Consider the following 25,371-nt stretch of genomic DNA (forward strand, 5'->3'; position numbering starts at 1 on the left):
ATGCCTAATGCATCTGTGAGAAGAACACATGTATTTCAGTTGTTTGTTCAAGGATCAGAGAGAATGTGGGCACCAGGTGTTTTCAGAGAGAGGAAGGGAGGGAGTGCTGGCACAATGGAGAATAAGGCATCTAATGAGGAATCCAGCTGTTTAAAAGCAAGTTCTATTTTCAGGTTTTTAAAGGCAAGTTTGTTCCACAATTGAAAAGGTGTGGAAAAACACCCTTAAAGTATTGGTAGTTTTTACTTTAAACAAACAAAAAGGTAGGTGGGGTGATGATCTGAGACAAGACTTCCACTTGCAGCTTGCAATCTTGCAGCTTTTCCAAACCTCAGTCCCTCCAGATTACCTTTATAGATCAAATGTTTCAGTTCACATTCAAATGTAGAATGTGAAATTCTAGATTAGATAGTTCAACCCTAACTCCAAATATGAAATTTAGCCTCAGAATCAAAATGTCCTAATTCCCCTGATAATGCAAGGCATCAGATGTGAAACCTCATAAAGCATAAGCTGTTAAGCACTCAGCACCATTACAAGTTAACTTCCAAATACTAAATCCATGTCAATTATCAAATATTGAGCGAACAGCCTGGAGTAATGCTTTTTAAAGGGGAAGCTTTCCCAGATCTACCCTCCATGACAGTATGAACAGAAAGCGGAGTTAAAGGGAGTTTAAGGTCTTCCGCATGCTGAGTAATTGTTGGTATGAAAACAGCTTGAATTTTCAACCCAGCAAGGGAAAGAAATGTGGCTGCAGGGACTGAGCTGATCTCTTCCGACTGCTTAAGCAGCAGAGAAGCTCCTGATACAAATCTCTGGGGAAGAGAGAGAGGGAGAGGGGGAGAGGGAGAGAGATCAAGCCTGGAGTGGAGCAAAAGTGGAGCCCATGCACCCTGTCAGGAGATCAGAATCATGTCACTTCCCTATGTTGGTTCCTGGGTGTGTATTAATTAACAGATACTGCCTGGAGATGGAACAGTCAGACATTCTCCATTCAAAAAGAAAAAGAAAGCACAAATACAGGCAACCAATTGTCAATGCTATCTGCTTTCAGACATCACACACATAGGCACATACACAGGCACACACATACACACGACACAGATCTTCATGTGCTCTATAGCCAAACACTCAGGGCTAGTAGAACTCCATATAAAGCTCCAGGGCAAAACCCATTTATAACTTTCACAGCCCTTTGCTGCTTTCTCTGTTCATCAAGACTGGATGCTTTTCTGTTCCATCATTTGAAACACTAGCCAGTACAATAGTGAACAACAATTAGGCAAGCGGGTGGGGTGGTGGGGAGCATTTGCCTGCTTCTGTCTAGTTACACCCTAAAAGCTTTTTAATTTTTTTTTAAAGCAATTAGGAATAAAACATTTAGCCAATGCATCTTGAAGGAAACATGTAGTCCAATCCTATTCATTTTTACTCAGCAAACCTAGGGGCTTCTCCCCAAAAAGGGTGCATAGGATTGCAGCCTTCTAGCAATCTACCAGGCAACAAGCGTGTATAACAGTCACTTCAAATCATCACTAGGTTTGAAGGGCACAATTTATTCTGGCTGAGGATGATGGGCGTTGTAGTTCATCAACAGCTGGAGGGCCAAGTTTGCCCAGCCCTGCTCTGGTCTAAACCTCTCGTTCTAAATGCAAGCCACTTAAACGGTCTCAAGGCACTTTTATAGGACAAACTTTTCTAGCTTCCTCCACCAGAACCTTGGGAGGTTCTGTTCCAGGAGAGGAACAGAATATTTTCTACATATTCTCAGAAAATCACAATTTGCGTAATTCCTTGTGGAAACCTCATGGCAGTCAGAAAATGAGTTAGGCGTGTGGTTTAGATTTGCTTTCAGCCTCAGCAATATCTATGATTACAATCCATAAGCCACTTATACTTGCATACTTGACCCAAGTAGATTGAATTCCATTGGCAGGGCAGCAGGTGCCTCTTTTGCTTGTGGGTCATGCAGAATTGCATAGTGGGTGGCCCTGTGTGATTGGACCAGAGTTCTGGAGGAGAAGCCATAGCTCAGTGATGGAGCTGCACATGCACAAAATCCCCAGGCTCAATCCTGGCATCTCCAGTTTCAAGGATCTCGGGTAGCAGGACTGGAGAAGACCCCTGCCTGAGACCCTGAAAAGCTACTGCCAGTCATTACTCAGCCAAATGGCCCAATAGTTGGCTCAGAATTGGGCAGCTTCATATCTTCAAAGTGAGCACCAAAAAGGGCTTCCCATGACAAGGCGTGGAAAGGAGTGCCCCAGCAAATCTCAGAATTGCCAATGCAGAGATTGGCCACCTTCAGCCTGGAGGAGACAGACGTCACTAGGGAACAGGCTACTCCTTAACATCTCTGCTCTCTTTGCGCTTTTGCTGAGTTTCTTAGCTTAATAAGAGGAAATGGCAAAGGAAGGACTGAATAGTTCTATTTCAAAGGACAACTTTCGTCTTGGCTTTTCCCACCCTCTAATGCTCAGCAATAGTCATCTTTCCTCACAGCCTTACAGAATCCACAGTCCACTTCAAATAACTGAAGTCACTGAAAATAAGCCCGTTGACATGAAGTTTGTGAATCAGCCTGTATTGATTTTCTCCAGAATGTTAAAGGGGGGGGTGAAAAGAGGGGGGCATTGATGAAACAAACTGCACAACGTGTTAAAACTTTTTGCTCGCAGTCCCACCTTTTTGCCATTCTTCACCCCGTTTTCCTCACGTCTGATCCGGTTCACCAGCTTCCTCTTATTCCCAGATGTCTAAATTATACAATCTCACACTTGTACAACATCCTCCCCCAGCATGTTGATTCGGTGCTGAAAATGACAGCTGCGTGTATCAAAATAACTTGTTACAATGCAGCCAGCTCATTAAAAGGGGCGGGCTAGGGTAGAGAATCACGTTGGGTGGGGCGGGGGAGGAATCTTTCCTTCTTTTCTTTATTTCTCGCCGAGCAGCTATAAGGAGACAAACTGAATCCACCGAACCCAGCCTTGGTTCTCCGACTGGAAACGATGGGAAAGAAGCTCGTGCACCGGTGGGGAAAGAAATAATCCATGCTGTTAATTTTAATGAAAGATATCCCCCCCCACACACCTTTTTTTAGAGGTTAACTCTTGCCATCTTCTCTGGGCTGCATTTTGGCGGGGTTCGACGAGAGCGACTCTATGACTGAGTTCGCTTTGGCGCCTCCTTTTGGGCGCGATCGATTTTGACAGAGTGAGGAGAATTCGAAATTCACACCTTTGGTGGTACAAGCAAGAGAAAAGGGGAGGACCTACCACTGTGTGGGCAGCGCGGGGGGGGGGATTGAAGCCCTCCTTTATTGCCCTCAAGAGAGATGTTGCTTTTCTCCAGCGTGCTGGTGTTTTGGTGGGTTTCCCCAACACACGCCTCGCTAGGGATGGACAGGGCTGGTTGGGATGCCACGCGCCCCGGGCGAACAAGGGACCGGGAGGCAGCCGAGGAGGGCTGCATTTGGAGGAGGAGGAGGAGGAGGGCGCCAAGGGAGCTAGCGCTGCTCTGCCCCCAGGCCAGCCCGGCCCCTCCCATCGCGTTGCCCCTGTTCTAGCTTGAACTTGCTGCCATCAATAATTCATTGGCTCCCAGCAGCAGCGGCGGCGGCGAGCGGGAGAGAACAGCGGTGGCAGCAGCAGCAGCAGCTGCTTCAATAAGAGAGAGGGAGGCAGCAGGGCGGGGAGCGAAAGCGTGCGCGCGAGCCGTGCTTGCCGGTTGCTGCTTTCCAGCAGAGAAGACGACGAGGAGGCGGAGGAGGCGGCGGTAGCTGCAAGAGCGGCGGCGGCGGCGGCGGCGCATTTGGAGAACTCCCCTCTCGCCACCGACACCATCATTATGTCCCCGCAGCGCGCGGCGGCCGCCTCCCCGGCAAAGGCCGCCGGCGCCGAGGAGGACACGGGAGGATGAGGACAGGAGGGAGGCGAAGGAGGAGGAGGAGGAGGCGCAGGCGGTGGGAGGCGGAGGAGGCGAGGCAGGGAGGAGGAGGAGGAGGCGCAGGCGGCGGAGGAGACGCGGAGGATGAAGTGGAGTGTCCGGGGAGCCTGCGCCGCGCTCTCCAGCTGCCTCCTGCTCGCCTGCGCGCTGAGCGCCGCCGCCGTGGGCCTCAAGTGCTTCTCGCTGGGTTCCGAACTCAAGGGGGAGCCCTTCCGCCTTGGCACCGCCGCCGGCGCCTTCTACTCGGGGCTGCTGCTGGCCGCTGGCCTCTCGCTGCTGGGCTCCGCGCTCTTTTGCTGCCGCCAGCCGGACGCCGCCGCTCCCGGCGAGGGCGCAGGCGGAGCGCACCACCAAGGGCGCGTGGGGAGCGAAGTCGTGGCGGTACCGGTCACCGGAGACTCTCAGCAACAGCCCCAGCCGTCGCCCAAGACGCCCCCAGGCGGGCGACAGAACTTCTTGCTGCTGGGGGTACTGGTCTTCATGCTAGGCGTGCTGAGCGCCTTCGCCGGGGCCGTCATCGACGGCGATACGGTGTCACTGGTGGAGAAAAAATACTCTCACTACTGCCTCCTGCAGGCCGGAGGAGGAGCAGCGCCCGCGCGAGCGAGGCCTGCGGGGAGCCCCGACGGCTCGGCGGCAGCGCTGCGCTGTCAGAAGCTGCGGGACTACCAGCGCGGCTTGGTCATCTCCACCATCTTCAACGCCCTGGAGTGCCTCTTGGGGCTTCTCAACCTGCTGCTGGTCAAGAACTACAAGGCTGCCCAGCAACGCGGGCTGCGCCGACAGCGTCGTCGCAGGCACGAGCATCACCTTGGGGGTGGCCGTCGGAGAAGGCGCAGGGGGCCCGGCGTTGTTGGCGGTGGCGGCTCAGGCGGTGGGCGACGGCCTCAGCGCCAGAGCCAAGGCTCCATTTTCTCCAGCGAGGACCCCGATCTGTCCCCTGGGGGCGACTGCTCCTTCCAAGCCGTCTCCTACATCAACGTCGGCGTCTTCCACGTGTTCGACGAGGCTGGTGTGGAGGTGCACTGTGGAGGTCACCCCTCCATCGAGTTGCCTGGCTATTCGCCCATGGACCCCGATCTCCACATATCCTACCCCTATTGCTACCCGCTGCCCAACGAGCAGCCTCCTGCCTACGAAGAGATCTACCCCAGGGAGTCCTGTGCCAACCGCATCTAGGCACAGGTCAGTGCCCCTTGGAAACCTGCACTGACAATCAGCCAGCTAGACTGAGAGGGGTAGAAGGTGAACTAGGCCAAAGCGGGCAAGACACTTACACTTTATTAGCAGGACCAGTAGCACAAGGTGAGGCCAAAATAATGGGCAACACAGACTCTTCCAAGAACCTGTCAAAAGAGGCAGATGTGAGAGAGCTACCTAGAATGAGTCCAGGCTGGTGTGTGCTGTTCCTCTGGATCCAGTGGCAAGTTGAAACATTGGTCAAAATCTCTTTGGCTTCATTTCTCTGAGGATCAGGCACATTTCCCCTTCATCACCTCTTTGATGGAAAAATCTTGAACAGAGTTTGAGAAAGTTGCCAATGTTCTGCCACCTGTTGGGGGTTACTCCACTATGATCTTGTCAAGATTTCTCTTTCCTCTGCTCCTTTTGGTTCTATCACTAAAATATATAGTTATCTACCAGAGGCTTAAGCAAAATGCATTTTCTCTGGTGTTCCCTAAAAATGGCTAGAGCTACCTTTTTAATTTACCATTATGGTTTGGTGGAATCTTTCATCTGTCTCTTCTCCAGTTATTGGTTGAATGGTGAATATTTCAGGGTTGGCTCCCGCAGTCATATTGGGCTTGGATTTTCTGTTTTAATGAATCAGCCTGTCTTCCCCTCACCCTTTCAAATGAATCTTCATGATATCCTCAGCTTTAAGAGTGCAAAATTGTATCATTAAGAGAACCAGCCAGAACAACAAAAAGATGTAAGGAAGCGTCTTTCTTTCTCAAGCAGATCTATTTCTAACCATGAAGAGTGATTGAGAGCAGTTTTGAACAAAATCTTACGTTTACAGTATTCCTGGAAGATTTTATGTTACATTTAAAATTTAGTGAGAGTTCAAACCATTGTTGGTCTTGTAAGATGCACATGATAAACCTGCACTTTCAAAGGAGGGGGGGAAATCAACAGCAACATTTTTGTACACTAATGTGCCTGCTTTTTGTTGATAATTTCTTACTGTAAAAGCTTTCAAAAAGTCTATAGTGAAAATGTTTGGTAAAGTCATTGCAATCAGTTCCTTTACTAAAATAGAAACGCTATACAGAATAGAAAGAAAGTCCAAATGTCTCATACATTCCTTTTTGTAAACAGGTTCTGTGTTTTTAATGCAAAGCAGGGCTTATATTTATTTTTGTTTTTGTTTTTAAAACAGTTTAATCCTATTTTGTACAAGTACAGCCAGTTACTCTTGTAAGTAGTTTCATTTTAGTGTTACCAATTAATCAATCTGAGAAGCTTGAATATTAAGTTTTTATTTAAATATAGATATATATGCTTTAAACAGCCTTAATGGATGTTCACAACAAAACTCCTTTTGAGGTATGTTTTAACAACCATATTCAACATCCATTTGAAATGAGAAAATTCCACAGGTGGAGGTTGAAAATAATACTGCACAAAATGACATATTCAGATTGTAGTGAATAAACCTTCAACTGGATATTTTAGAAGTTTTACCAAAAATGCCCTATTAGAGCCAAACCAAATGCAATGTGGAAAATCTGTGATTGGATCTTACCATTTTTTAAAACTTTAAAACATATGCAGGTGGCTCCAAATTTGGTCAGAGCATTAGTGCTGGTAGAGTCAGTGTTTAACCCTTTCTCCCAGTGCAATTTCCCACATTTGAACCCTCCCAGAGCTGGTGTGGGGGGGGATACTGTATTTTCCCTTTGTGCAACCAATAGCAGCTTCATGGGGGCAAGGAGGGTGAAATTTAGATTGGGGGAATGGTGCAGAAGAGAACAGGATTAAACATGCCCCTCAGCACAACTGCTCTGCTCACATTTGGAGCCTCCTGTACCTGTTTTAAAGCTGAAAGTAAATAAAAAGAAAGAAATGCTATGAAATCTGATGACTGATCTCCTGCATCATGTGTGGTTTAGCCCTAGGTCTGCAAGAGAATATCAATGGAAAGAGAAAGCACAAGGAATTATATAAGTAATTAAAGGAATCACTTTGGAATACTGGTGAAAAAGGCAGGCTTAATTCTGAAATGTATAAGAGAATGAAAGAGTTACACTTCAGCCCATATTATTCACTTCTTATTCTAACTAATATGTACGGAAAGAGAATTCCATTAAAACGCCAACCCCTTCATTAAGCTCCTCGGAGCAGGGACCTGTCTTTTGCGGATATTGCTTTGTAAAGTGCCATGTACACTGGTGGCACTATCTAAATAATAATTAATAATAATCATTTAGGTTGGAGCCTTCTGTGGAATGAGAGCATTATCAGTAGAGTCAGTGCTAAAGGAAAACAGTTTTCTCCTATTTTTGTGATGTACAGAAGATTATTTTTAATTAAGGAGCTGAACAAAGTAAATTTGCAGCCTTAGATTAAAAAAGAAAAATCAACCCAACAGTGGTGAAAGCCTCTCTGCACTATTTTGTTATGTGAAGTTGATTTAACTTGCACACTTTGTATAAACCTAAAATACAGAATGCCTTAGAACATTTAAAACAGATTTAAAACTATATCTTTAAGAACTCAACATACAATCTTTCTCTTAGATAACTGGATTAAAAGCAACTAACTCACTACGTAGCTTCAAATTTTAGAATGGTAGAACTACAGTTATATTATTCATCATGGAGTAAAATTCTCTCCCTTGCAGAGAGCAAGCACAATGCTTACCTAGTGCAAAAGTCTAAAGAGGTGTAATTTTTGGTTCTTTGGTAAGATTGGTATAAATTCTTAGTCTCAGAGGATTGTTGGAGAGTTTTGGGGTATCAGGAACTTCTCTGACACAGGTCTCTTTGAAGTGAATGGGAGTTGTGGAACAGGCTGGCTGTACTTTTGCACACCTTCCATCCATTTAACGGGGGCTTTCAGAAGAAGAGTTCCCTTACCTACAGCGCTTATTGAGGCAGTATGTTAGATAATGAGGTCATTCACACAATCAAAAACTGTGTTCTACCCAGGTTTGGGAGCTGTGTGTGCTCCCAGTTTTCGGTTGTGTGGAAGCAAGGTTAGCGGAAAACCTGGGTAGAAGTGATTGTGTGGAAGTAGGGGTGTAGCAAGATTACAGTGGGCCCAGATACAAGATTTTAAAATGTCCCCCACCCACTGAAGCTCAGCTCATGAAGTAAAGAAATCTTAAATGAAGCTGAATAGTGGTAACAAAAAGCATAGTAAAATCTATCTATATATATTAAAAAAACCCTGTGTTTTATATAGAACATCATCCTAAATTATTTTTAAAAAGGTTTTGTAAATTGTGGATGATGCAAGTTATTTAATGGTACTAGAGAAAAACATGCTGTTCTGGTAGCTCCAGGTCTTAACACTCGCATCAATTTCAGAGGATGAATACAACTGAAGGAAGCCCGGGTGGGTGCGCGGCTGGGGGAGTCAGTCATGTGACTTGCCTCTGGGACCCCCCCCAAGGCAGTGCCCCCCCAGACAACTGTCTCCCCTTGCCCTATTATAGTAACCCCCCTGGGTGGAAGCAAGATAGGAGGAAAAGCAACCCAGGCTTTCCTCTTAACTGGCTTCCACACAACCGACAGTTGGGAGCACACACAGCTCCCAAACCTAGATAGAACACAGTTTTTGATTGTGTGAATGACTTCAATATATATGGCCAGGATTTTTGTACAGCAGACTGGTGCCTAAATTAAGGTTTGAAATTCCTATTAAGTATCTGAATAAGGCAAGCTAAGTTCTTTTTAAAAGTTCACACCACATACTATTTCATATATAAAAGTTAAAGGTGAATAATATGCTATTCATACTGGCATATTAAAATAAAATAAAATAAAATGAGGTTTCACAAACAGCTCATCACATGATTAAAACTGTTCATGGACCATACCACTACAAATTGCAAGTAAAGAATACATGATTGAATGCTCCTCCATATAGGTATTTAAAAACCTGCACACAGAAAACCAGACAACAGGAAGGAGAAGAATATTAGAGTAGCTTTTCTTGGACATGCCACTTTTCTATATGTAGGTGGTAGTGAGTTTTTGACGGTGTTTTTTTAACAAAAGAGTGCTGAGGCAGATAATCCCCCAACAGCTGTCTGAAGTAGTATAGTCCAGAAGCAGTTTTACCTCATGATGAGCTGTTCATAGACCAGGTCTAAGCTGGGAGTGCTTCTAACTTGATGAATTTTCTATATGGATAGCACTGGTGTGGAGCGGGAGGCGGGAAGCATGCACACAGTTTTGCATGCTTTTTCCTACATGAAAGTGCTATCAACGTAGAGGATCTGTCACATTTAAATGGGTCTTTAACCCCATCTGGTTCAATTAGCCTGGCTTCAGCAAGGTGAAGTGCAGGTATAGTGGTTTCCATCGTGTTTGAATCTTCCATTAATGAATCTTGCATTCATTTCACTGGCACTAATCCTACTCCTATTATTCCTAATAGGAATGATGTGTTGTTGTTTTTTAAAAAACCTGGTTCTCACAAGCAGCTCATGAGGAGGTGAACCTTTGTCTGGACTGTTTCACTTCAGACTGCAGGGGGGGCTCATGTGACTGAATGCTCTTCCATACACACACACAAATCCCCTCACAGGAAATAAACCCATATTTACCCGACTCGAAGATGACCCTGAATTTAAGATGACCCCCTTAAAAATACATATACTCTATTTACCTGAAAGAAAAGAAGGCTCTGAATTTAAGATGACAACCTAGTTTATAACATCAAGAAACCTAGTCTTGGATTCAGGTAAATACAGTGGGGTTATTTACACAACTGGCTGGGCATGGGGGAAGGCAGGTTCAACCTCCCTTCTCCCAGATGATTGCTCATTGCCCCTGTGGCTCGCAAGCCGCGCACCCACACAACCCATGCTGCTGGAAGCAGCGTGGATGACTATGGCTAGACTAGAACTCCTGTTGACTATTTTTGATGTGGAAGAGTATTCATTCATAGGAACTCACACCTACAATCTGAAGTGAACACAGGAAGCTGCCTTATACCAATTTAGACCATAGGAAGCTGCCTCAGACAGAGTCAGCTCAGTATTGCTTACACTGACTGGCAGCGGCTCTCCAAGGTTTCAGGAAGGGGCCTTTCCCAGCCTTACTTGGAGATACCAGGGATTGAACATGGAACTTTTGGCATGCAAGGCAGATGCTCTGCCACTGAGCTATGGCCCCATCCCCTAAGGGGAATCTCTTACAGCAGACAGCACCCACATGTAGTCACCCATCCAAATGCAATCCAAAGCAAACCCTGTTTAGCAAAGGGGACAATTAATGCGCATTATTGTAGGACTGGTTTACTCCCTAAATTTCATAGCAAGATTCATACAAAGATCCCTGGGGCTCAACCTACCAGAACAGTTTTGAACATTGTACTGCAGATTATTGAGGCATGCATGCATGTATTTAAGAGCAACCTATTCTAGATCAATAGGGCTCAAAACGGATGCCCTAGACTGAATTGTTTGGGAGTTGTGTTTTTAAGGAAGACATTAGGCATTGAAACTGCTGCCTTGGGCCCTTGGATCCAGTTCAGAATATGCTAAAATCTTCTTCTTCCTCTTTTTCTTCTTCTACCACTACTACTACAAATATTTATATACCGCTCTTCAACAAAATTCTACAAGCGATTTACATAGAAAAATAAATAATGCATAAATAAGATGGTCCCCTGTCCCCAAAGGGCTCACAATCTAAAAAAGAAACATAAGGTAGACACCAGCAACAGCCACTGGAGGGATACTGTGCTGGGGTTGGATAGAGCCAGTTGCCCTCCCCCTGCTAAAAGAATCACCGCTTTAAAAGATGTCTCTTTGCTTTCAGGCTGAAACAAGTAAAAGTTCTCAAGAGAGTTCAAGGTGATATGATGTAGACATTGTTGCCAGTTTCCTTGGTGCTGCTATTGTCACTGCACAAACAGATGTAGGTTTTTGAAATACTAACCAAAAAACACTATAAAGTCTGTTGATAGCAATGACAATGGGATGAATGTACACATCATGAGCAACAATGCCTATAATATAGTATCTTTAACTCTTGCAGGTGTGTGTGTGTGTGGGGGGAGATGACTATAGCCTTAGTTTGCTGTTTGTACTAGGGATGTGCACAAATTGATTTTTTGCAATTCAGCCAGATTCTATTCCAACTCAAATCTGCAAACTCGAATCTGATCAGATTCTATTCAAGTTGGATTCTATTTGATTTTGATTCAGATCTATTCATCCCACTTTGAAGGTCCTAGGAGCACCAGATTGGTGGGTAGGTCCCCACAGGTGCCCCATACCACCCAAAATTGAAGGCAGTGGGGCATTTGGTTGATTTTTGATTTTTAAAAAAGTTTTTACTGATTTTGTACATTTTCCACCATAGGAAATAATGGGGATTCAAAGTTGCCTTATCCCTAACCCTAACATGGATCCCCAGCTTTAATTTTAAAGAAAAAAGCTAAGCTCTAGCAGCCCTTGTAGAAGTAGAGTTATGGAGCAAGATATGTGGTCACTATTTTTCAGGTGTTTAGATTCTTTGTTGTATAATAACCTTTCCTCATAATGAATCCCTATGAGGATTCATTGCACACCTTCATTTCTTCTGATTATTTTGATCCCACTGCTTTGTGGGTCAGGAATTTGTGGCATCCCATGTTCCAACTATCCCCCAACCCACAAGCCACTGGGGTATTCAGTTTATATTTTAGGAATTTTTGAGGTGTTTAGACTCTTGGGTGTGTGATGAATCCTGACAGGGATTCATTATGAGGAAAGGTTATGAGACACCAAAGAGTCTATAAACGCTTGAAAAAATTCCTAGAACATGAATTGAGTAGTACACCACTGCCTTGTGGGTGGGGGGTGGGTGTAGTTGGCACATGGCAGTTGACAGTTGGCACTGTCCAAAGACAGTCACAATGAATAGAAGAAATGAAGGTGTGTAATGAATCCTCATAGGGATTCATTGAGGAAAAGTTATTATACGCCAAAGAATCCAAACACTTGAAAAATAGTGACCTCATGTTTTGCGTCATAACTCCGCTTCTACAAGAGCTAGAGCTTAGCTTTTCTTTTTTTAAAAGAAAGCTGAGAATCTGGGGGAATTAATAGGAGGAACCCGAATCTCGAATCAATTGGAGTCAAATCTGGCACGATTTGATTCGAGCTCAAATTTTGCCAGGAGTGTCTGGGCAGATTCGTTTCAAGCTCAAATCACCCGAATCAACCAGATTCGGGTCATATCGATTCACACATCTCTAGTTTGTACTAGCCTTGATCTAATTCCAACAGCATGATTTCCCCATACCCACATAATCAATGGGCCATAGTCTTATTTCAGGAGGGAATAAGCCAAACTAGTAGGCATAGTCACAGACTTGGTGGATTTTTCAGTTGTTTGTTGAAGTTAGATGTTTTGGGTGTTGCAGCAAGAGGGGGATACCCAGAAGGAGGGAAATAGAGAAAGGGGATTCATTAAATAATGGGACATTCCTGTCAGGAGAAAGAGGTAGCCTTGTATACAAATGATTTATGCCATAATCCTCCCTCTCTGCCGTAGTAACTTATTCAGAGCATATATTGGGTATTCAGTTATGATTCTCAGAACAGCAAATGTAAGCCATAGCTGAGGAAGTCACAAGTTCTTCCTTAATCTCATTATCATCCCAGTATTTTTGTCAATCTTGATTAGGCCAAGAAAAACCTTATAGATTTGCTCCCCTAACAAACAAAACAACCAAGAAATACTGGTGGCTATGATCCTTGCCAACTCTGTACTGAAGGGCAACAAAGCCAATTCTCTGTTGAAAAATAGGTTCCCCGCCCCCTGTTTTCTCCCTGGGATTTCTCTAACCAATATAGTCCTGCACCTTACCATGGGCCAGGGACTCTCTAAGCAGAGCCTTTAATGTTTTGTCACAGACCTGAACAATGTGTTACTCACCAAACCTGTTGAGGAGAGGCCATAGCTCCGTTGTTGTGCACACACACACTTTGCGTGCAGAAAGTCCTAAGCGCAATCCCTGGCATTTCCAACTAAAATGATCAGAGGTGGCTGGGCTGGGAAAGACCTGCCTAAGACCTGGGAGAGGTGCTGCTACTCAGAACTAGTTCTGAACTAGATGAGGCCTATGGTCTGTCCAGGTTTGAAGCCACTTCAGCTGTAGCCTGTTAAATGCTTTGAGTCTCAAACAGACTGCAAAAACAGGAGATTTCTAACTTTGTACACTTTATTTATTTAATTTATTTAACATATTTCTATGCCGCCCAAAACTTATGTCTCTGGGTGGTTTACAACTTAGCACCAGCTTTCTTTTTGTTTTATTGCAGTACTTGCTTGAGAATAACTCAAATAATGAGGTCATTCACACAGTCAAAAACTGCATCCTACCCGGATTGTGGAGCTGTGTGTGCTCCCAATTTCCAGTTGCATGGAAGCAAGGCAGGAGAAAAACCTGGGTAGCTTTTCCTCCTACCTCGCTTCCACACAACCAAAAATTGGGAGCACACACAGCTCCCAAACACAGGTAGAATATAGTTGTTGATTACGTGAATGACCTCAGTCTGTTTCTGGTCTCAGGGAAGCTCACTGTAACCAAGTTTGAGAAATCCTGTCCTAGACGTCCTAGGAGAGGAGAGCTGGTCTTGTGGTAGCAAGCATGACTTGTCCCCATAGCTAAGCAGGGTCTGCCCTGGTTGCATATGAACGGGAGACTTCATGTGTGAGCACTGCAAGATATTCCCCTCAGGGGATGAAGCCGCTCTGGGAAGAGCAGAAAGTTCCAAGCTCCCTCCCTGGCAGCATCTCCAAGATAGGGCTGAGAGAGATTCCTGCCTGCAACCTTGGAGAAGCCGCTGCCAGTCTGTGTAGACAATACTGAGCTAGATAGACCCATGGTCTGACTCAGTATATGGCAGTTTCCTATGTTCCTATGACGTTCTGTTCCCCACCCCACCCCTTTTATTAACTGCATATCAGTTGCCATGATTCCACCAAGATTCTTAATACCTACATTCATATCACACTCAGAGAAGAAAAAAAAGCCAGTTGAATAATCCACTGGGAAGTACTCTGGGCAAGCAAGCCCCACTGAACTGAAGGTAAGCTGTTTGTGAGAACTATTCCATTAGTCTAAATTGCTGTGCTCATGCACAGCTCCCATTCATTTCAACCGGGCTTTTTGGGGAGAATTATCTGGAGGCTTGTGCTAAGTCTATGCTTCTTAATTTAAAACCAGAGCAAATTAAGTTTGTGTGAACATGCTGTGCATGCTATTTTTGTTTCAGAAACCTCAGCCCTAATTAATTTCTATACAAAAACTGAAATAATGGACAAAAGCAGAAGCCTCACAGGCAGAGTTTTTTCTTCTATTTTCTATCAAGGAAATTTCCTGTGTGCATAGAGCACTGCCCCATTCATAGGAGGGAGCCAAGAAATCTCTGCACATGCTTAAAATTGTAATTACTGGGAACATATTGGGCACAATATAACAATTATTAGTCACAACTTAGTCTCACTGAAAACAATGGAATGGGTTTTTTGTCATGACTAACGTGAGTTCATTTTGAATGGAACTTACTCATGGTTTACTGAAGCTGGATTGTGGTCATTATGTACAAAGAAGAACAAACCATGTCTCCACTTTGAATTCACCAGATATGCATTCTAAAAATGTTTTATTCAAGATCAGTTTAAAAGAAATATTTTGCTGTGCACATTGACCCATCTCCGGGATTTTGTGGTGACAGGGAGTTAAGTATTTTAAGTCCTTTTCAGCGAGAGAGGGTTAAATGTGCTTAACTCTCCCACAGAACTCAGTGGAACAATATGTGCTTCACTTTAGATGCAGTGTACTCTTTATGCTTCGTAAGAACTGCTTGTGCAGGACTGGACCAAGTGCCAATTTGATCCAGTGCTCTATCAGCAGTAGCTAACCAGATGGAGATAACCGTCCCTGTCATTTGTGCTACATAAAGACAGTGGTTGACACTTTGTACAGTCTTATGCTGGCATTTCTCGTCGGCCTGCACTGCTACAGGCATCTAAGGAAGTGCTGGCAGTCTTGTGCAAATACTTAAAGTTGTTCACCTGCACTTTGGAAAGGCAACTTTGATTGGAAACAAGAGAAGTTTGCAGCTTTAAGTATTTGCACACTTGTGCTGTTGCGCAAGGCTACCAGCGCTTCCTTAGCACTGCAGCAGCATGGGCTCATTGGACACATCGAGATAAGACTATGTAACATGTCAGCAGTGTATGAATGATGCAACAAGTATGAACAGTGCTACACATTCTGACTATTAAGAAGATTCTTATATGAGTAACTGGGCACAGAGATACCACCAGTCATAGTCACAACTCAGCCAAAGTTAAGCAGTCCCACTGCTTTTCACCTGAGAGTGAAGCACATTCTTGCATCTCCCGTGTTTAAATCAGTAAAAATTACAACTCTTTAAATTGGCTGAGTTGTGCCCTGTCTTTTGCTTGTTTAAATATACAGATGAAGAAGATTTTCCAACTCTGGTGTAGTAGGAAAAGGTTTAGGCACAAAGTTTAATAAAATATGGCCATATATAGTCAAAGGGAGTTTTGCCTCAACTTTTTACTTTACTTTCATTTACACAAATACCTTATGTAAGGCGGCTATTTTAGGGATCATAATTAAATTATTTTAAAATGCCATTTGTTCCAAAGATCAGTGCTCAGGGAAAAATGGGAAGTCAAGAGAGCTACCTGTTACACTCAAGTATTAATTAAGGTTAGTTTTCACAGTAAAGTTTCAAGAGATTGTTATCATTCATAGTACTACCTTGTTCTCTTGCTAGCATTTACTGTAAACTTTTATTTTAGAATTCAGTATTTCCCTTTTTTTTTTAAGGGGGGTGTATTGCACATACTAAAGGAGCTTATTTTAGTGACAGGCAAAAATGACAGGAAAGTCATCAGGACCACATTACTTAGTTCATTGGTAAAAAGAAAGAGAATAGCAGCTATATATAGAAGTTAGGCATGCCATTAATAGAAAAATTTATGAGCCCCAGTATGAACCACAGTTCAGCGTGGGAGATGTGTCTTCACAGCTGCTGTTGCACAACTGAGTGCCATCAACTTGATGCATCTGTTGAGGTGCATGAGGATACGCTTCGCCATCTAGGACCATTAATTTTGCGCGGAAGTAACAGGACTACTAATCTGTGGTATAACAGATTTTATTTCAAAAAAGAACAACCAAGTAGTAAAAGGGCAACAAATATATTGCAGCATGAGTTTTCATAGGCAAGAACCTACTTCCTCAGATGCGTGAAGTAGACAGCAAAGTTGACATGATAGTGGTCAAAAATTGGTGAGTACTGACATCCCAGGCAAATTTTATGAAAACTCAGCAGTCAGTTAATAAATGTTGGCATATTGCATGAGCCAGCTGGGGTGGTTGATGCCATCTGGAGGGGACAAATGCTGATTGTGGTATTTGACAAGGTCTACACACCTAGAGATGGAAAATAGGTGATAGCATTGCAGTACTTCCAGCGTTCAGAGCGTTGTCATGCTTTTATGGTCCTAGCCATTGGGCCTGCAACGGCTAGATGTGCAATGGTGTTTTAAATTTTTTGAATTTTAATGTGTTTTTATCTATTATGATTTTTATCTTTTTATGAATTTCAAATGTTTTATATTTTATATCATGTTTGAATTCTGTACACCGCCTAGAGATTTCAATATTGGGCGGTATATAAATTCAATAAATAAATAACAAATAAAAAGCTTTAAAAAGCTTTAAAAGCACAAAACTACTATAAAATTTCCTTGATGTCAGATGAATTGAAATGAAAATTGGCAGGAATGTCCTCCAAAGACCTTACATGGAGAGAGAGAGAAAAACAATTTGTTCATTGTTACCCTAACTCTGACCACAACACCTTCCTCTGCAAAAATGACTGTAATTTTATCCTAATAGTTTGGTGGGTAGGGCTAAAGAAGGAGTGATCATACAGAGAAAGCTGTAAGTGCAATCATGTTATCTCCTGTTTTCCATCGCAAGAGGGGTAGATATTGCCAAAAATCATGATGCGCATTCATCCCCGGAAATGGTACCTATGGCCAAAATTTGTGGGCCTGGCTCACGGACTAACAGTGATCTGAATATAGTTGTCAGCATTCACTGATATATGTCCAAATAATGGCAAAATCTATTTTCAGACATCCTTGAAATGCATCTGGGATTGTCAGCATTCACAAGTGAATGGCAGCATTTGTCAAATGTTGGACACCTACCGTAACCTGTATGCACACAGGTCTAGTGCAGCTGGAGAACCCATTATCCAAGGCAAGCTTAAAAGAATGAAAACACACTGGAAGAGATGCTAAACACGAGTCAAGCAAATGAGGGGAACCAGATTCAGTCACTAGGAGTTGACATCTTTTGTAGATGAGTTCAGGCACATCCATCACTTGCAAGTTAGTACTAAATTTCCACCACCATCTCAACTTCTTGTGTCTGTTGAAGTAGGCTCTTGTCAATTAAAGTTCATGACAAAATAAATGTTTATCTTGAAAGTATTGCATGACTCTTCATTATTTTTGCTGCAGTAGACTAACATGGCTATTCTAGATTTAATTCAATAGTGTTTTATCAACAGATATGTATTCTTCATTTGAACAAGTGTAAGAAAAAGATGACAAACTGTCACATCTTAGTCAAGCGAACATACAATTTTAGAAATAAGAAGTTAGGCAAGCAAATTAGCTGAACAAGCCATGTTTTGTTTTCTTTTTCCCCCAGGATACATACATTTCAGGTGACTAATGTTTATAATTATGCTTAAGTGTATTCTATTGTTTCTCAATGAGAAATGTATAAGTACAAAGAAAGATGGTCCCCAAATATCATTAAAGCATGAGTTAGCCATTTTAGCAGCTTTTGAAAATCACCATTATTCATTAAGCAATAATGTTAGAATGTATGTGAAAAACTTACTGTGATTAGATTGAAAATAGTCTGGTGCTGGACTCTGCTGGAGGGAGAATAAAGCATTGTTATAAGATGGAGACAAGGACTATCTATATCAAGAATCTCAGTGCTAAGGCATGCATGCTTGGAAGTAAATAATATCGTTATCACTAGAACTTACTTCCGAGTAAATATACTCAAGGTTGTAGCCTTAATGTGCTTTTTGTGATTGATCCACACAATTATGTTTACTGTGTAATAGAAAATGCAACTGTGATAAGTTGTGTAAAACAACGGTCACGGATCAACGATATAATTTTCTTTATGATATCAGTGCAGTAGCAATTAGTATGTTGCTTGGAATCTCCCCACCTCAAGCATTTTTTTATGAAAAGGCCTTTAAAATCTTGCAGACTCACTGAGCCCTTGCAGATTTCTAGCCAGTCTGATAAGATTTTTGACTTCACTATATTAAAGGCTTCGCTAACCAAATCTTCTAATTATAATTATTAGGACTGTCACCTCATTAAAGAAATCTAAGTTGGTTAATTGTATTAGTTTTAATCCATTGAATCGGCAAATGTTGGCATATGTACAAAACCAATTGTTGCAAAAGGGTGAAAGTATAGATTATTTGGTTTAGAAGATGACAGGTATACATAGCCTTCTTCAGATACTCATCCCATATTTTTACTGAACGTGTGGAGGGAGGAGTTAGACTGTGCCCTGTGCCAGCCCCCCCAGACCACTGCCTCAAAAATCAGCATTTCTGCTGGCCATGCCCCCAAACTCCAAACATTCACTGGAAAGTCTGATAGCGACTTATACATGTATTCAGGATAAATGTATAAAAACATCGTCTGGATCTTCTGCCAAACATGTAAAGGCTGTGGAGTGAGGCCAGTGGGGCACTAATGTCAGGGATGGGGCCAGCAAGAACAATACCTCTCCCACATCTGTGCATTCAGTGGTCACATGTGGGGCAAACATCTGAAGAGGATTTGTGACACAGTTGAAACCATCTTAAAAGAGGCATGAGAGAGAGAGAGAGAGAGAGAGAGAGAAGGGGGAAATACTTTTTCTAAAATGGTGCTAGCTGCTACCCATGTTCTTTGTAAGTACTTGTATTAAAAATATTTTAAAAAATTTAATCTGATGTGCAATTAATTATGCATACCTTTTAAATAAATTAATATAATGAATTAAGTGATTAAACATTGCAGCCCTAGTAATTACATCCCCCCCCCCATTCTATATCCACCTGCATAAAATTGCATGTTATGTATGCACAGCTCTTTTATGAGTCAGGGCTGTGTGTGTGTGTGTGTGTGTGTGTATTCTGATTTCACAAGTACAAAAAAGTCACAAAATTTAATTTAGGCATAAGGCCTGGGGGTTGGGGTGTTATTAGGCCCTTTCTGGATTTACAATGAGACCTATGGGCACCCTGCCATACTTCACTCAAGTTATTGATGGATTTGTGCTGGGACTTCAGTCAGAACTGAAAGCAGGAAAGAGTGTGTGTGGCCCCTGAACATCTGCTGATGGGGGGATTTGGTTTTCCAATACATTGGAGTGGCACTCTTGATGTAAAGTGAATGGTAAAATCTCCAAAGCCAGGGCAAGGTTCACGCAGGGATAGGGTGGTATGGAGGGATTTGGTGCTCTGAATAGTTCATTGCCTTCACCATGATCAGCAGATACAGCCTAACAAAATACAAGAATTAGCTGTATTGGCATAATGTGTTCAGTTTACAGAACGCACCCACCCCCCGATCACCATCTTGGTGCAGAATTTAGGATAACTTAGCCCAGGATTTCAAATTGTATTTTAGCAAGAAGGACACGTCACCATCTTTCAGAGTTTGGGCCATAAACAAGGCAGAACTCAGAAATCTAATGTATTGTTATATTCATTTATTTATCATATTTATATGCTGCCTGATATATGTGTATCTCTAGGCAGTATCTGCCAAAGCTTTTATCTTGTCTCTGAAAATTGAAGCTGACATCGGTGTTAAAAAATGTGTACCTTGCTCTTTGATAATTCCTCTTTCATTCCTCACCAGGGGCACAGAGTGGTGGATGGAGGGATAAATGTCCTGGGCCCCTGAGGGAGAGGGGGCCCTCCGGCTGAGCAACAGCTTGCTTTTCACTCTCTCCCGCCTGCCTCTCCAAAGAAGAGGTGGGGGGCAGGGGCCCATTTCACTTTTGGTCCTGGGCCCACTTCAGCCTTGCTGTACCCCTGTTCCTTGTGTTATTGCTTCTGCATGGAGCTGGAAAGAAGTAAAGACAATGGAGAGTAGAAGATTGAGTGACTGACCAGCAGCCTAATTAGCTCTATACCCTTTGTAGAAGGTTCCCAGTGAAATAAGAGAGAGGATTAGGCTTCCAAATATTTGTGAAAAATGTCACCAGTCTGTTGAATAGATCAGAAATTTCCCACACATCCCAACATCTTGGTGTAAAGATGTTACTTCTGTTTCTGCATTTTAATTTTAGATGTTCATCCAGATCTTTTTTTTTTTTTTTTAAGCACATGGGATGCTGGATAAAATATATCGAATTAGTACAATTGCTCCTCTTAGGTTTTTTTCCATTGTAGGATTTCCAAAAGGCAGTCACCAAAAGGCACTTTAGTGGCTGGTATAACTGATAGGCTTCAAATGCGGGGGTCAAAGGGATCATGTGGGGAGGTTCCTCATGTGCAACAGAGCTTTGGAGGTCATCCCCATAAAATCACAGGCCCCAGGCTATTCAGTAAGTTGCTCCCAAAACTCGGGGGATCTTTCAAGAACAACTTCTGACATGGTGTGAAAAGATCCAATCAAAATGGGAAATTAAGGGGCAAATATGAAAGAACTTGAGCACACACAGAGAGCTCTTTGAATCCCAGCATCAGTGTCTAACCATCTGGAAAGATTTCCTTTTAAAGGTTGATGTGATAAAGGGCATCTTCTTGTATCTGAAATTTATCTACATATATATTTTGTAAAACCTTTTCTTCTTTTTGCCATTTTATTGGGCGATTGATCCTCAAAAAATGTAATTCATTAATATTGTAATTTTAGGATCAATAAAACATTTTAAAGCATAGCATTATCCTACAAAAACAGCTTGGCGGTCTTCATTATAGCTTCTCATTTTGGAAACCACAGCTAATCATGTTATTGTAAGGAATATGACCTTGTGTTGTCTTTTCTATTACAAAATGTGTTTTGGGGTGGGCGGGGTGGGGGTGGGTTATTTCAGCATTTGCTTCAAGTATCAGTATCCATCAAAACTGTGAAGTGGTGCTATGAATTCAAAACCAAATTACCAAAAATATGTCTAAATAAATTGGGCAGTTTGGGGAACAGTTGTTAAGGCATATATAGGCATACATTTTAAGAATTTAAGAACAGCCTTGCTTGATCAGGCCAAGGATAATCTAGCCAGGGGCGTAGCTGGAGAGGGGGCCCGTGTTCACCCCTCTCCTTGGCGCCCCCTTGGAGCAAGGGAGATCATGAAGAAAACAGGGAGGAATGGAGCTTGGGGGCCCTCAGGAGCTTGGGGGCCCTAGATTCTTTGAACCCATCCATTCAGTTATAGTTATGCCCCTAAATCTAGCCCAGCATTCTGTCTCCAAAAACAGCAAGCCAAACGCCTCAGAGAAGTTCACAGACATGATGGGAATGATGTGCCTTGTTTGGTTCCATTATCTGGTATCCCCAGGTATGTTGTTTTTTGTAAATTGAGGTCCCATATATTCAATTTATATTTACTTAACAAGCTGAGACCTTTGGAAATCTGCAGGTTTTATTGTTCTACAGTACTATACTTTCTCTATTTCCAGTTTCTCTACCATGCACATAGGCACCCCTTCACACTACTCAATCTAACAGCTGACTACCAATAATTCAGCTTCTTCCCTTTCTTTCCAATAGTCCCATCTGCCCTGGGCCTTGGATAAAGGCTCATGTAATCGGTTTTTCCTAAACTGAAGAATAGCCTCAAGAGCTGCAATTTTGAATGGAGGACTTTTCCCAGTGGCCATTTTCCCAATCAAAATGCCACACACAACCCCAGCTGCTACCTTTCCACAGGGTTCCAGGTGCATGTTTACCCTGGTAAACTACTGGTAGGTTTTGTTATCCCCTCCAGGGATCCATCCATAAACAGGCACAAAGTCTGCAGGCGGAAGAATTGTACACAAAGGACTTGCTCTTCTGACTCGGGCAATGGTACTTAAAGGGTTAACTATGATGGCTGAGCCAGGTGCACTCCCATGGAGTGTAGGTACAGAACCTACTCTGTACCAGTCACCATAATCCGCCTATGTAGTTGCTAATCATAGTTTTGTGTGTTTTTAAATTGTAGTAGACATATTTTTGTACCAAAATATAGCTGTTGCCACAAACCATATCTTATTTTATTTAATGTTCTTTGACATTTGGTATTTTACAAAAATCATCCTCAGCATTGGCTGGGGGAGGCAAGAGAAGAAAGGAGAGATAGAGGGAAAGAAGAAGAAGGAGAGCAGAAGGGGTGGGAGGGAAGAAGAGAAGGGTTACACACCGTTGCACCAGTGATTGATTGATTGATTGATTGATTGATTGAGTGAGTGAGTGAGTGAGTGAGTGAGTGAGTGAGTGAGTGCCGTCAAGTCAGTGTAGACTCTTAGCGACCACATAGATAGATTCTCTCCAGGATGATCTGTCTTCAACTTAGCCTTTATGATCTCTCAGTGGTGCATTCATTGCTGTCGTAATTGAGTCCATGCACCTTGCTGCTGGTTGTCCTCTTCTTCTCTTTCCTTCCACTTTTCCCAGCATTATGGACTTCTCAAAGGAGCTGGGTCTTCAAATAATGTGTCCGAAGTATGATAGTTTGAGTCTGGTCATTTGTGCCTCGAGTGAAAATTCTGGATTGATTTGTTCTATGATCCATTTGTTTGTTTTCCTGGCTGTCCATGGTATCCTCAAAAGTCTTCTCCATCACCAAAGTTCAAAAGCATCAATACTTTTTCTATCTTGCTTCTTCAAAGTCCAGCTTTTGCATCCATAGAGTGTCATGGGAAAAACTATTGTCCAAATGATTCTAATCTTTGTAGGTATAGACACGTCATGGCATCTAAATATCCTTTCCAAGACCTTCACTGCAACCCTACCAAGTGCTAGTCTGCAGCATATTTCTTGACTGCTGGATCCTTTACTGTTGATGGTCGATCCTAAAAGGCAGAAGCTATCCACCTCTTCAATGTCTTCATTATCAATTCTGAGGCTGGTTGCTGTACCCGTTGTCATTAATTTAGTGTTCTTTAAATTTAGTTGTAGTCCCGTTTTTCCACTGTGCTCCTTGATTTTCATTACGAGAGCTTGCAGATCATCTGTATTCTCAGCTATCAGAGTGGTGTCATCAACGTAGCACAGGTTATTGATTTTTCTTCCTCCAACTTTAATACCACGCTCATATTTCTTCCAATCCAGCTTCTCTCAGTATATGCACCAGTAGATGTGGGTAAATCAGAGGGGTTTTTATTCTAAGAATAATTCAAGGAAGTTGTCCCAGATTTCTGACCATTTATCAGATTTATTCACTTTTATGAGGGCCCATTTTTCATATGCCACTAACTCCAGCAGGTCATACACCCAGTCTTTACTCCTAGGGGGACTGGGAGATTTCCATTGCCACAAAATTAATCTCTTGGCTACCAGTAAGCTCCTCCATAGTCATTGTTTAGAACTTGATTTTAGTCCCCAGTCAGTTGGGATATACCCCAATACTGCATTCAAGTTCTTCAGCACAAGAGATGAATCCACCACTAAGTTCATTAACGTAATAACTTCCCTCCAGAAGCCTTGCACTATGGGACAGTTCCAGAACATATGCGTTAAGTCGGCATGCATCTCCAGCAGTTACTATCTGAGGCCATTTTTTAATTGCTTAAGATGTAGAGGGGTCCAATAGGCCCTGAAAATAATCTTCTGTTGGATAAGGTGCAATTTAAGATCCATTGAGCTGTATTTAACACTACCTAAAATACCTTGCCATTGCCCAGGTGACATCTTATCTGTAAGTTCCAGGTTCCTTTTGTCCCTAAGTATATCCAAGCCAGGGTCCATATCTTCATGCACAAAGGCACAAAGGTATTTATTTAGTTTGGGGAGAGAGGACATCTTAATGGCATACACTAATATATCTGGAGTTGCTGGGGCCGCCAGGGGATCCAGTCCGAATTGAGCCAATATACTATGTTTCAATTGCATATACTGCTAGGGGTGTGCACGGAACCGAACTGTGGTCCGGCACTGGGGTGGGGGGTTCCTTTAAGAGCGGGCGGAGGGTTTACTTACCCCTCCCGCCACTTTCCCCCTCCGGCACCCGTAGTTCTGTTAATAATTGAGGCGTCAGGATACCTCCCTGCCACCCCTTCTCCTGTTTGGCTGCTGCTACTGCTGCGCTACGCTGCAAAAGGCTTCAATAAGCCTTTTGCGCGTGCGCACATCGCGTGCACGCTTCATGTCTCTGTGATGTGCACGTGCGCACACACGCACGTCACGGAACTGTGAAGCGTGTAGCACAGCAGCAGCAGGAGCTGAACGGGAGAAGGGGTGGCAGGGAGGTATCCTGCCGCCCCAATTATTAACAGAACGACGGGCGCCGGAGGGGGAAAGTGGCGGGAGGGGTAAGTAAACCCTCCCCCCACTCTTAAAGGAACCCCCCACCCCGAATCACCCGAACCCCAAACTGCCCATGTCCGGACCGGTCCGGAGGCCTGTAGAATGGCCTCTGGAATGGTCCGGGCTCATCACTGTATACTGCCAGGCACTTGACGGTGGTAAATAGTACTCCTCTTGTAGGGTTGCAAAGGGTTTGTAGTTATCATCTTCATTCATCAGCTGTGATAACCCACTGATTCCTTTTTCTACCTAATGTTTCCATAAAATTGGCTGCTTACCTATCAATATGAGCAGGTTTCCCCACAGTGCCATATCCATGTGGGCATAGGGCACAGTGCCATATCCATGTGGGCATAGTTGTCTTGCCAGTTCCTTCCAGGCATGTCAGGCTGCGTGTATTGTAAGGGATTGATAATGGGGTTGTTTAAGATATCTGGATCCCAGTGCTTCCCAGCCCTCTAAGGTTTTCAATTCTGCTTACTCCACTTGTGCCCATTCTGGCCTTTCCCCTGCCGTGCTGGTTCGCCAATATTTAGTTTGTGCAAACTAGATTGAAGCCCCCTGTGTGAGCAGCTAGCTGGAGTTTGGTATAAGCAATCAGAGGCCTGCTATTTCCCCAGAGAAACTTCCTCACAGTTCTGTTGATTTCTCT

At 43.3% G+C, this 25,371-nt stretch overlaps 1 protein-coding gene and 1 long non-coding RNA gene across 3 annotated transcripts in view; one reads left to right on the plus strand and one right to left on the minus strand.

The window, feature by feature from the left end:
• LOC128342139 (uncharacterized) overlaps window positions 1-3,472 on the minus strand; it is a 63,983-nt gene extending 60,511 nt beyond the window's left edge. For both annotated transcript variants that reach the window (XR_008314793.1, XR_008314792.1), the window contains exon 1: window positions 2,688-3,472. This is a non-coding gene — a long non-coding RNA (uncharacterized LOC128342139). The remainder of the gene's footprint in view (window positions 1-2,687) is intronic.
• A 563-nt stretch (window positions 3,473-4,035) lies between these two features.
• On the plus strand, window positions 4,036-21,153 carry TMEM271 (transmembrane protein 271). The gene is made up of 3 exons (XM_053289044.1): window positions 4,036-12,049; window positions 14,142-14,212; window positions 17,307-21,153. Exon 1 carries the CDS (start codon window positions 4,036-4,038, stop codon window positions 5,128-5,130), a length of 1,095 nt encoding a protein of 364 aa, XP_053145019.1. The 3' UTR covers window positions 5,131-12,049; window positions 14,142-14,212; window positions 17,307-21,153.
• The last annotated feature ends 4,218 nt before the right edge of the window (window positions 21,154-25,371 follow it).

This window comes from Hemicordylus capensis, chromosome 2 (assembly GCF_027244095.1).
Source record: "Hemicordylus capensis ecotype Gifberg chromosome 2, rHemCap1.1.pri, whole genome shotgun sequence".
NCBI classification, from domain to species: domain Eukaryota; kingdom Metazoa; phylum Chordata; class Lepidosauria; order Squamata; family Cordylidae; genus Hemicordylus; species Hemicordylus capensis.